This window comes from Podarcis cretensis, assembly GCF_951804945.1.
Source record: "Podarcis cretensis genome assembly, chromosome: 9".
Classification (NCBI taxonomy): Eukaryota; Metazoa; Chordata; class Lepidosauria; order Squamata; family Lacertidae; genus Podarcis; species Podarcis cretensis.
Genome location: NC_137178.1, coordinates 32,352,263 through 32,364,906, shown reverse-complemented (window position 1 = coordinate 32,364,906; position 12,644 = coordinate 32,352,263). Strand labels below are relative to the sequence as shown.

Genomic DNA, 12,644 nt, shown 5'->3' with positions numbered 1-12,644 from the left:
TAAGCCGCCTTTACACCAATCAGTGCCTCGCCTCTCACGTGACGTGGTTGTTGTTGTTTTTTGTTCGCCGTCAGTCACGTGGTGCGTCACCTCACGGCTTGAACGGGAAGACGCGGAGTAAAGGAAAGGAGGGCGGCCGTGGGCGTGTGTGGAATGGCGTGATTCCCGTCCCACCCATTCCTTTCTTCCTGGTAGCGTATCTACTCCGTCTTGCCTTCGCTGCTGCTGCTGACGTTCTTCGTAAGCCGACCATGGCCGACGACGCTGTTTGGGAAGCTGTGCCTGAAGGGCAGGAGGAGCCTTTGCTGGAGCCCCGGACCCCCAGTTGGAGGTAGGCGGAGGGAGGCTGCGCTCCTTGACGGGGTTTCGCCTCGGAGTCAGGCCCCTGAAAGAAGAGCCGGTGTCGGATTGTCAGTCGCTGAGGGAAGGAAGGGCCGGGTGGTCCAGGCGAGGGCGGAAGTGTTCTTTTGTTGTTGTTTGGGGGTTAGTGCTTATATTCCTATGCTGTTCTAATTAGCGCTAAAAGGTCAGTAGGCTTTGAACTTTAAAATCAAATATTAAGCTTCCAGATAAAAATGCGAAGCGTCACAACGAATATTGGTATTATGGTGCCTCCTTTAAAAAGGGTTCATTATTTATTTTATTCCGGTGGCATTTTTTTCGTTGAGCCTTTGAAAGGCTTTCATTATGCCCATTTACTGGTTTTTAAAAATTATTGTATTTAAATACTGAAGTCATAGAGCAGGGGGTTGTCAACCTGGTCCCTACCACCCACTAGGGCGTTTCGGGATTCTAGGTGGTTGATAGGGCACAAGCTGAATCCTCCTTCCATCGAGCACTGGTGGGCGGTAAGAAAATTTTACCGTCAAGAAAGATGCATTAGTGGGCGGTAGGTATAAAAAGGTTGACTACCCCTGTCACAGGGACGTGGGTGGCGCTGTGGGTTAAACCACAGAGCCTAGGACTTGCTGATCAGAAGGTAGGCGGTTCAAATCCCCGCGACAGGGTGAGCTCCCGTTGCTCGGTCCCTGCTCCTGCCAACCTAGCAGTTTGAAAGCACATCAAAGTGCAAGTAGATAAATAGGTACCGTTCCAGCGGGAAGGTAAACAGCGTTTCCATGCTCTGCTCTCGTTCTCCAGAAGCTGCTTAGTCATGCTGGCCACATGACCCGGAAGCTGTACACTGGCTCCCTCAGCCAGTAAAGCAAGATGAGCACCGCAACCCCAGAGTCTGTCACGACTGGACCTAATGGTCAGGGTCCCTTTACTTTTACATTTACCCCTATCATAGAGGGACTGCTCTGAGTGCTTATTATTCTTGATCAGATTGCCGTAAGTTAGACAAAAACAAGTGCCGAGAGTTGTTAATCTTTAATTATGTTTTCATTTGTTACAGATCTGATGGTGTTATGGAAACCCTACAGCATTACAATAGCCGGTGGAGATCCATTCGCATAATGTATCTCACAATGTTCTTCAGCAGTGTTGGTTTGTAAAATAACGTACTTTACAACACCACTTTGATGTCTATATTGAATGTAAATTAAAATGCTTTATGGAAACTTTTTTAATGGAAATGTATTATACAGTCATACATTGGTTCTCGAACGCCTTGGTACTCGGATGTTTTGGTTCCTGAATGCCACTAACCTGGAAGTGAGTGTTCTGGCTTGTGAACATTTTTCAGAAGCTGAATATCCGGCAGAGCTTCCGGTTGAGTGCAGGAAGCTCCTGCAGCCAATTAGAAGCTGTACCTTGGTTTTCGAACAGTTCCGGGAGTCGGAACGAACTCCCGGAACAGGTTAAGTTCGACAAATGTACATGTTTTGGCCACAGTATGGAGCAAATGCCAAAATTTAGTTGGGTGGTATGCAACTAAATTTTATTCTTGAGTCGGTCCATTAAAATTAATGAATATTTCTATGTTATGTCCATTAATTTCAATAGGTCTACTGAGTAAAACAGTTGAATACCAACCATTGTAAAGTGTAGACTGGTTCTCAGAGCACTCTTGTCTGATTTGGAGAAAATGAACTGCTGTTTATCCTGGGGGTTTTTTTTAAGGTTAATGTTCAAGAAAATCTTCCTGCAATATTTTGCTTGCAGCTATAATTTGGTTTCATCCTCTAAGCTGCTATAGTGGGATTCTTGTGTGATAAAGCTTAGGAAGACTCTTAATCCAAATATCAGTTTTTCCAAAGTCTAACTTAGCTGGTTTCAGTTCAACCTGAATAACTGGCTGTGATGGGATGATGAGCTGCTTGTGCGTAAAAGCTTATTCCCTCAGAGTTTGCTCAGCTTAGCAAGACTCTGTCTTTAGCGGAGCCCTTAAGCGTGGCTCCTTCAATTGCTCGCAGAATCCGACAGTGGGCGTTTACGGAATCTACTCCAGCATAAAAGCTCCTTGACGGAAACGCGTCGTCTGGATTCTCGGCGCGACAGTTTCCGGCGAGGAGTGGGTGTACCTATGGGAGGACCTGAGACTTCTCCACTGTTATCGCTGGAAGAGTCCCTGAGCCATTCCTTCGTTTCTCTCTCTCTCTGATCTCCCACTCTCCCCCTGCTGGTGCCTTCCTCCGCTGCTGAGTCTCTCCTGACTTCTGAGAGACCCTCCACCTCCTGCCTTTCCGATGGCAGTTCCCTGACACTGGCCATAAACTCTGATACCTTGTGCCTTCATTAAAGCATGTGACTTTGTTAGGGGAAGAAAGCTCTGTTGGATCATATATTTAAGGAGTGAGTCGTAGATTTCTGATTGTTTAGTTGGACACATGCTACTAAGAAGCCAATAGGAATAAAACAGAAAAGGTAATATATGCCTCCATAAAATTATAAGGGAACAGGTTGTACTTTGATTTCCCTGTGGACTTTGAACATTTAGGGACACAATCCTTTTATTCAGACAGATATATGAAGAATGTTATGTAATGATTTAATAATAGAAGCATAACTTCAAATTTTTACATTGCAGGTTTTTCTATTGTGATTATGTCAATATGGCCCTATCTTCAACAGGTAACCATGAGAGTTTGAATTAATTATCTGTTTTGTACTTGACTATAAATGAGTTTCTTTGTTGTGATATTTGAAGTGGTTGTTTTAATCTGGGATGATTTATGTCAATTTTGCAAATTCAGGCTGCTGAATCAAAAGAGGTTTAGTTTAAAACCCTATTTTTCAGAATACTACTATTTAACATTCATTCACTGTTTTATGGCTTGTCTAAAGTGTGAAGAAAATTTAGTTGAATACTACCCATTGGTTATACCTTAGCATTGTATCAATGCTCTTGAGAAAGCAGTTCATAATTATTTTCATAAATTGGGCATTAAGCAGGGTAGTTTTAACAAGCATCTTCCAAACATAGTCCCTTATTAGTTATGCGTTGGGCTTACTCACATTATTTTCTGGCACCTACAATGCATTATACCTTTCAACTGTCTCTCCCCAAATAATTCTTCAGTTTTAGCTAATGGATAAATTCAGTAATAGGACAATACCTCAAAGTATTTGTATTACCATGGGAAATGTCGTGATGCTGTTTGTAAAACTCTTGCTGGGAACTGATGAATGAGATGTGCTTGTTTTTGAAGTTGCTTTTGTTGTTTCCATAGATAGATAAAACTGCAGATCCAAGTTTCCTGGGCTGGATTATTGCTTCATATAGCATTGGTCAGATGATGGCATCCCCCTTCTTTGGCGCATGGTCCAATTACAGGCCAAGAAGAGAACCTCTTGTAGTTTCAACTACCATTTCAGTGGCTGCTAACTTTCTTTATGCCTATGTCCATTTACCTACATCACACAACAAATACTATATGCTGGTTGCTCGAGCTCTGGTGGGGTTTGGTGCAGGTAATTGTAGAAACATTTACACTGAAGATTGACAGTTGTTGTGTACTATTTAAGGCAGCTATGCTGTTAGGTTAATCAGAATCTCATGAGCAGCTATGAAATCTATTTTGCTTCATAGCGCCACTTGCTACATCACCAGCAAGGTGTAATTCAGAAATTGTGTAAATATATAATTTCCATTGTTGCTTAACTTCAAAATATAGACTCATGGTCTCCCAATTTTACCAGGTAAGTTGCCCATAGCTCTCTGTGGCCTTGCAGTTGAGTCAATGGTAGCCCAAAGGTGCAATATTTTTAAGTAGCTGACTCACTAGTGACAGAGACCCACTGTGAAATTGGAGGGTCTGAAAGAGCTGCTATATAAGAGATTTGGCAAGAGTAAAAGCATGGGGAAGTTAGTGCAGTTTCTTCAGGAGCCTTTTACACATTAGGCTTCAAAAATGTTACGTAAGAAGCATGAGCTATTAACTCCTGTCTGCTAAAGAGTTCCAAGTTACTGAAAGGTTTTAACAGCTGAAATTAGATGGATACAGTTGTGAAAAAAATTAGATGGATACAATTGTGCAAAAAGGTGTATCTGTAATCAGATGGCTTTCAATATCTCTGAATCTCTTTAAAATAAGACATGGCGGAAGAGGAATAAATGTTACATTTCTAGTAATTTAGGTAAACAAAATAAATTCCTAATGTTTTATTTGTGTCAAGTAAACGTACTTCCTTCTGTTCATCTTTCTTTAGGAAATGTAGCAGTAGTTCGGTCATACATTGCTGGTGCCACCTCTCTTACCGAAAGAACTAGTGCCATGGCAAACACTAGTGCTTGTCAGGCAGTGGGTTTCATACTGGGACCAGGTACAACGTAGGTTGTATTTTCATTATTTTCAAATGAAACCTGATGTGTATGTGGAAACTTTGCATTCTGAATCAGAAAGACTTCAAATGTTACTTCAATCTTTTGCATATGTATGTGTAAATGAAATTTTCTTGCTGTGTTAAAGTAAACTTTAGTTAAAACAGTATTTGGAAGAAAGTTGCAAGCTCAAATTCTAAGGATGATACTGAGGGGTATGAAGATGGTTTATTATATGCTTTTAATGTATTGAAGCAGCAGGTTTGGGTAATAGTTCCTAATTTAAGGCTGGAAAAAATGGGGCCATTTCCACATCAGAAGCACTCTTGGGTTCCATGCACCTCAATATCTATGGTGCTTTTCATTTATGGTGACTACGTTGGGGGACAATGTTAGTAGTTCATCATGCTCTCTTAACATCTCTCTGGGGTGGGGAATCTATGGCCAAAGCACTGATGTTTCTGTGAGTAACTGGCCCTTCATAGGAAAAGGGTTCCCTGTCCCTTGTCTACAGTTTAGTAAAGGTACATTAAGCAGGCATGTGAATCAGACCCTACTGAGCTTGGGGCTCAATAGGACTTTCTCCCAAATAAGTGTGTAGGACTGCAACATAAGGATAATGTGTTCTTTCTATTATAGGAACACAGAGTGTTTACGTTTAATAATTAGAATTTTCACAAGGATCTTTTTTATATATATACATTATAGGCAGCATTAAAGTCATCATTTCAATCCATGGAATCCATATAATTTGAAGTTATTTATTTTTGTGGAATAAATTCACTGTTCTTACGAAATAATTTGGATTCCATGTTCAGAGCAAAACATCAATATTTGAACATGCTCTTAATGTTCTGTTTTAACTCCATTCTTTTTTGGATTAGTTTTTCAGACCCTCTTTACGCTTATTGGAGAACAAGGAGTCACATGGAGAACCATTCATCTTCAGATAAACATGTACACCACACCAGCACTATTTGGAGCTCTCCTAGGAATCATCAACATTGTTTTGATATTTGCTATGTTTAGGTAATTAGAAACTGAGACTCTTCTAAGACACCAAGTGTTTATCCTTAATTTCTCTTTTGTGCAGGGTAGGGGTTTCTATGCATATGTGATTTTTAAATCTTTGTTCCTTTTTGGGACTTCTAGATTTTATTTTCTTCTTGGATCTAACAAGTGCGCAATCTGGATAAATATATTTTGGCTCTATTTTAATTCCTTGATGTACACTATACAGTAGTGGCTTACTTTAGCAATGGCAAGTTCTTCCTGGCCTTTATAGGGAAGAAGTTATCTCTGTAACTTTGCGCAAATAATATGATTCATTTTCCATGCTAGTTTTTACCGACTGCTGGGAAGCTTTCAAACTTTTCTCAAATTACTGTCATTTAGGGATTTATTTTCCCGTTCTGAAAATTAGAAAAACCATCTCCATGGTACAGAGTTGAAAGTGGAGGACTTGCCACTAAGAGTTTTGAAGTCCTGAAGCAATCAAGTCCAAACCGTATGCCAAATTCCTTGGAATAGAAATAGAAGTTCAGTTTGGGGGTAATCTGAACTTCATTTTTTCCAGAATAAATTACTGAGGACTATACTTCTAAGAGCATGGCTTCATTGTTCTGAGAAGGTGAAATTGAAATCTTGCTGGTGGAAATGAGGGATCATTTATACTCATTTCATTATCAGGCTAACTGATGTTTGTCAGGCATCAGCCTTCCAAAAACTAACAGGACAGTTGCAGATGGATTTACTTTATCGAAACACTTGATTCCAATAGCTAATGCAAATTACTCAGTTTTATGGCATTCAAAATTACTTCAGCATCACCTAGAAAGTTACTGAACTGATGTTAACAGAAAGGATTTTGAGGAATTGGGTTAGAAATGATAATAAAATGAAGTGGTTAAATATTAAAAACCACTGGGAACATAACATGATATTACAAGATTGGGTGTTGAAATGTATTGCTGTAGCTTGCAAAGCTTTCTTAGTGCATTAATTATTTTAATGAATAATTATTTTTAGAGAACATCATGTAGATGACATGGGAAGACCACAAAGCAGCATTAACTTTGAAACTGAAGGTAAAATTTTTGTAGAAAACTTCAAGTAAAATATTGTAGTACACTTTGGAGTATAAATAGAAAGAAATGACTACTGTGAAACTTCACATACAAAGGGCACTATCCAATGAAGTAGTTCTGCTAGTACAAGGATTTGTAACTTCTATTCTTTGCTTAAACTATTATGAGAAACCATAGCTTCCTGTTACATTTCAGCTCTGAAACAATAGCTCAGTCTCTGGTTTAATATTCTAGATCGTAACCCAAGAGTAAACTCTCGTTTTCCAGATGTAACAGAAAACATTTTCTGTTCTAGTTCGTAAGTGAAAGGAGGAAAGGACTGCAGGGGCTTGCCTCATTTTGACTTAATAAACAATGGTTTAATAAACCAAGGTCATTACATCTGAACTGTGTAACACTGTCCTATTATTACCTTTTTTTGTTTTCATACAGAAAACGAGCAGAGGAGTCAAGATAGTCAAGCAACCATTGACCATGTGGCTGTTGTATCAACAAACCTTCTTTTCCTTGTTGTCTTATTTGTTTTTGCAGTCTTTGAAACGTGAGTATACTAGATTCTTCAATACCTGTTTTTGTAGCAGTACAGTAAGACCCAAAGTCATAGCAATAAGAAACACAGCTGTATTCCCATAAGCAGTTCATATTGGGATTTTCTCTTCATAACCCCAATATAAGAAGATCAAATTTGATAGTTGAGGATACACAACTGAAATTTCAGCTGGCACAGGATCTCTTCTCAGCCTTTTGGCTAAGGTCAAGTGTAGCACATTATACAGCACAATAAATATATGTAGCACTTATTATATAAGCAAAAGTAAATCTGTTCCAGATCCAGCCTCCCATGGAGTTTACAGAAATTTGGAGAGGTGGAGAGAGGTACCACATACATGTTCAGGGAGAGGCATTTTAGTTCCTCAAGGAAAAATGTGATAAATTATAAACCCATATTCCAATTTAATGTGTAGATATTGCTCTAGTTTTAAGGATGTGCTGATATGGGATTTAAAAAACAAGATAGGTCTTTATGATAATACTTCATCTAAGCCAGTGCAAATTCCAGAACATTCACATCCAGTCAATAATTCAGTGGTATATAAAATGAAATTTTAGGTCTCTAAACATTTCAGTATCCAGACAGAAAAGCACACATTCTTAATATTTGTTGCTCGTCCTCTCAGAACTTTCAAAAGGTGGTTGTTTTTTCTCGGCAGGTGTTTCTCACATCTTTAGCAATGTCTCGTAAAATGATGGTGATGACCTACTTCTTAGTTTCCTGCTTTACCACCTTACTATAGTCAATCTGTTTGTTATCAAATATCTACATTTAATCATTGTATAGCTGAGAGATCGTTTAAGCCAGGGATCCACCATCCTTTTTGGACTAGTGGGCACATTTTGAATTTCGAAATGGCATTTATCATCATTGCAGTGCGGCTCAAAAACCCCTTTTATAAGTGAGGGAAATGGTGCACGAAACAGAGGAGTACAATAACTTTTATACATCAGTTCAAAGCAAAGCCTTAGCTATTCAGCTGGTTACATTTCACACAGCATAGCAACATACTTGGCTAAAGGCCTTCAGCTGGTAAACTCTTCATCTTTCTCACCAACAGTTCTCTTTGCTAAGCATTCACTTCTACTAACAGCCCAACTAATTATTTATTTCGGTTCTTACTTACGTGGCTTCTTTTCGCAAAATCCTCTACATACTTTTGGCTTTCTCCATTTTCTATAATCTTTCTCATAATTCCATAAGGGGCATCATACAGCACAAAGTCAGAATACAGTCATGTTGAAGCTTTCTCAATAATTGTATTTCTTTACTAGAAAACACTTAACCCATTGAATTTCAGCCTGCCATGCAACTGTTAAATGTAGGAAAATCCTATTTCCCCCTCAATGCCAATCCTAGTCCAAAGCCTAGGGTGCCATCCTGTGCCTGCTTACTTAGGAGAAAGCCCCATTAAACACAGAGACTTATTTCTGAGTAGATAGGTGTTGCCTTGTACTGTAAGTTAACTATACAGTGAACTGTTTTGTAGTAGTATTTGCAGAAAATACCTTAAAGGGGCAACATGAACTGAGGTGAACCACCATAGGAAGATGCATTCTAGTTGCTTGGGGAAGGAAGGGCAAACTATGACAAGTCCAAGGGCTTAAAAAAATAAGACAGAAGCAGAAACCTGTAACAAAGGAAGGGGAAACCAGCAGCTCTTTAGGACCCCCAGAGATTCCTGTTGCCTGGTGTCCAAATAACTCACTTATCAATCACCGTAGGCACAATTTGAGAATACTAATTTTATTTCATTCTCTAGCATAGCCACACCGTTGACAATGGATATGTATTCCTGGACCAGGAAAAAAGCAGTGTTTATCAATGGATTAATCCTTGGTGCAGTTGGCATTGAATCTGTCATTGTGTTTTTAGCAGTTAAAGTACTTTCCAAAAGGTAAGTTACTAAGTATGATAGCAACAAATTCTGAAATTAAAAGGTTTGATGAACTCTGGGTTGCAAATGATTGTCCATAAACCTTTCTAAACTAGTTGCTTGTAGCACTAGTAGCACCCAGATCCACAGAGTGCACCTACTAACATACCTGTATTGTTAAGAAAAGCAAACAGACTTTAGATTTGCTGCATCTTGCATTGTACACAGATTTGGTTTAGTTAGCCTAAGTATGAATATTGTAATCATAGTTTTTGTTATCTGACAGGACTGGTGAACGTGCTATACTTTATGGAGGCCTAGTGATTATCTTGGTTGGATTCTTTGTCTTACTACCTTGGGGACATCAGTTACCTAGTATCCAGTGGGAAGGTACAAATATTAATATTAAACTTTTAAGCTTCCTGCTGAATATCTGAATATGATACCTTTTATTTGCTTTTTCACAGACATAAAGAATAATTCAATTCCAAGAATGACTTTTGGTGAAAGCCTTGCCTCTCTCCGGACACTAGAATGGATGCTTCCATCCAGTAATACTACTGAAGCAACAGGATGTCCTATGTCACAGTCCTGGTGCCTCTATACTCCAGTCATCTATTTGGGCCAATATATCACTACTGTCATTCTACTAGGACTTGGTTATCCAGCCTGTAATGTCATGTCTTACACTTTATATTCAAAAATCATAGGACCAAAGCCCCAGGTAAGAAAGATTTTTGTGAGGTGTGTAGATAAGGTCTTTTCTACAAATAACAAAATTTCTAATTTTGCTAGAAACTTTTGCAAGAGTGCCAGTAACCTTGCTGAACTTGGAATAATGTTTCATTGTCTTGATGAAATAGTGTTTTCTTGCTGGAGGAGTTCTGCGCCATCACACGAAGAAAATACCATAGAGCAGTGGCACTTTGTTGTAGTCTAGTCAATCCAATTGTAGCAGGGGAGGTCACAAGTTATATCCAACTAAACCATTGCATATGTGGGATGGAGCTCCTCATCCCACGCATCAACCCCAGATCTGCTCTCACTGCAACCAACCAGATGCCTGTGGGAAGCCCACAAGCAAAATCTGAGTGCAACAGTGCTTTCCCTTCCTGCATTTCTCACCAGCAGGTATTCAGGCACATCCTGCCTCTGACAGTCTTATATGTCTGTCTGATAGAGAGAAAAACTACTCATCCTTCCCAAGTTTATTCTTTCTCCCATTTCTTCTGCACCCTTCACATCTTCCTGTGGTGTCTGGGAAAGTGCAAAGCATCAGGAGTGTCAGGACTATGCAACTCCAAGTGAGAGTGGAGAAAGTGCCATATGCCACTCCCTTAGCAACACATGCTGCCAAGTGTGTGGCAGAGAAAGTGGCCTTGTTTACACAACACACTATGTAGCAGCAAGACAGGATATCTAGAAATTGAAGTTAAATGCCACATAAGTCTGTTTCCTGGCCACATTAGAGGGGATATGCAAGGCCATGGGTTCACTTTTGGGCCCATTCCAGCTTATCTATCTAATGTTTGTATGCAAACATCTAGTTAAATTGTCTTTTTAAAAAAGGTGGCCTAAAAGTCAATTTAAATCAATTTTAGAGTTAGGAATAAGTTTTTTGATAAGAATGGCTTGATAGTAGCTTGTGTTTGAATGTTTCAGAAGTTTTGCATCAGCACTCAAAATTCTCTGATCTGTTCTAGGGTGTCTACATGGGCTGGTTGACTGCCTCTGGAAGTGCTGCACGTATACTTGGCCCAGTCTTTGTCAGTCAGCTCTACACGTACTTGGGACCCCGCTGGGCATTCAGCTTAATATGTGGAATTGTTCTCCTCTCTCTCTTACTTTTGGAAATTGTGTACAAGAGACTTGTTGCATTTTCTGTCCTATATCAGAGATTTCAAGAGCAGACCTCCTAGCTGTGGGTAACTATTGTTCAATCCTTTTTTTTTTTTTTTTGTAGCCAGTGTGTCATATAGAAATGCTATGTTTTACTGCTGATAATTTATTGTCAGACATATCACTGGTACAGCACTGAACATGATAATGAAACAGTTTTGATGCATATAGTTCCAAAAGTTCACACAGTTCCTAATTATACTTACTGTGGTAGTGTACTTCTTAAAATGCCTTGATTCTGTGAATCGGGTCTTATTAAAAGTGTTTTTCAAACACAACTTGAAAAAACTTTGTATTTAGGCACTTTTATAATTAGCTACCTCTTCTAAATTTTAACGAGTGCTTTCTAACATGACTTAGCAGAAACTAATAAATGGTATCACTTAAGTGTCTTGTTGACAGTTCTTGTTTTATAATTGTACAGAATATTTTATACAAAGGAAATTGTTTCAGAGCATTTTTTGGGTTGGACAGAAGTACAGCCAAGGGACAACTGTCCAAGATGAGAAAGAAGAGTGTTGCACCCAAGGAGCAGGGTTTCACTGGCACAGAATCCTTCCACCTCTGTGACACAGCCCTCCCTGGTCATGATAATACATCAGACCATCTGCTGCAGGAGGAAAGCTATACAAGCTGTGTTTTTACTTGTGAAAGCATTTGGATACAACTCCTTATGCGTAGGTGTGCAAATGATTATGGATTGCTATTGTAGAAGTGCAATTTTATTGACAAATTATAGTGTATTTAGTAGAACATACCTCAGCATTTGTGTTGAATAAAGCAAGGGGTCTGAACAGTTACCACTGCATTTATTTTTTAAAGGTTCTTTGCAGGGTTATATCATTAGAAAAACAGTTAGAAAAATATAAAAATTATAAAACAATACACTTTACATATCAGCTGAAAGTAACATAAAATACAAAGTATTTACAGGCACAAATACTGTAACTGCAGAGATGTGCTTTGATGCCAGAGTTATAAGAACAGTAGAGAATAACACACAAACACACATACAGAGTTCAGACTCCCTTCATGGAAAGTAAGAAGCACCAGTGGTCACAGCAGTTTCTATAATCCATTATATAAAAATGCAAGTAATTTGGCCTTGATTGGTCATACTTTAAAAAGCTTTACAAGTGCTTAGCTAAGCAGAACACAGCAACTCTTATGGTCATATGCTTTAACCAGTCAGGAAGGTCCGAGTTCATTGAAGAAGCTCTGCTTCATGCCACCACAGTAGGTAATTTCATCACCAAGTTATTAGCCTTCATGTTCCAGGTTTGTCAGTGCGGACCAGCTGGATTGGTAAACATTACCAGAATGGAGGATAAACAATGCAACTTCTCTTTGATGTACTCTGGCAATTTTTCATTCTCTCCATACCTAGGAAACAGTAAAATATTTAGATGAATAGATTTAATGGCACACATATAAAATATACCCAGTACCGATTTCAGCAAGTTAACATTTTGGTCCAGTTCTGGTATACAGTTGCTCCTTTTAAAGCCATGCTTAAGAAGCTAG

The 12,644-nt window shown here is 39.1% G+C and overlaps 2 protein-coding genes across 3 annotated transcripts in view; one reads left to right on the top strand and one right to left on the bottom strand.

Moving 5' to 3' along the window:
- The first annotated feature begins 52 nt into the window (after positions 1-52).
- MFSD8 (major facilitator superfamily domain containing 8) lies at positions 53-11,507 on the top strand. The gene is made up of 12 exons (XM_079990361.1): positions 53-331; positions 1,397-1,488; positions 2,972-3,015; positions 3,615-3,855; positions 4,594-4,707; positions 5,590-5,734; positions 6,734-6,792; positions 7,225-7,333; positions 9,108-9,242; positions 9,508-9,611; positions 9,689-9,945; positions 10,925-11,507. The coding sequence occupies exons 1-12, from the start codon at positions 252-254 to the stop codon at positions 11,138-11,140; spliced, it is 1,596 nt and encodes a 531-aa protein (XP_079846487.1). The 5' UTR covers positions 53-251; the 3' UTR covers positions 11,141-11,507.
- The window catches only part of PLK4 (polo like kinase 4), a 22,907-nt gene continuing 21,424 nt past the window's right edge, over positions 11,162-12,644 (bottom strand). For both annotated transcript variants that reach the window (XM_079990359.1, XM_079990358.1), the window contains exon 16: positions 11,162-12,503. In XM_079990359.1, the coding sequence (XP_079846485.1) occupies positions 12,404-12,503 (100 nt within the window). In that variant the 3' untranslated portion in view covers positions 11,162-12,403. The remainder of the gene's footprint in view (positions 12,504-12,644) is intronic.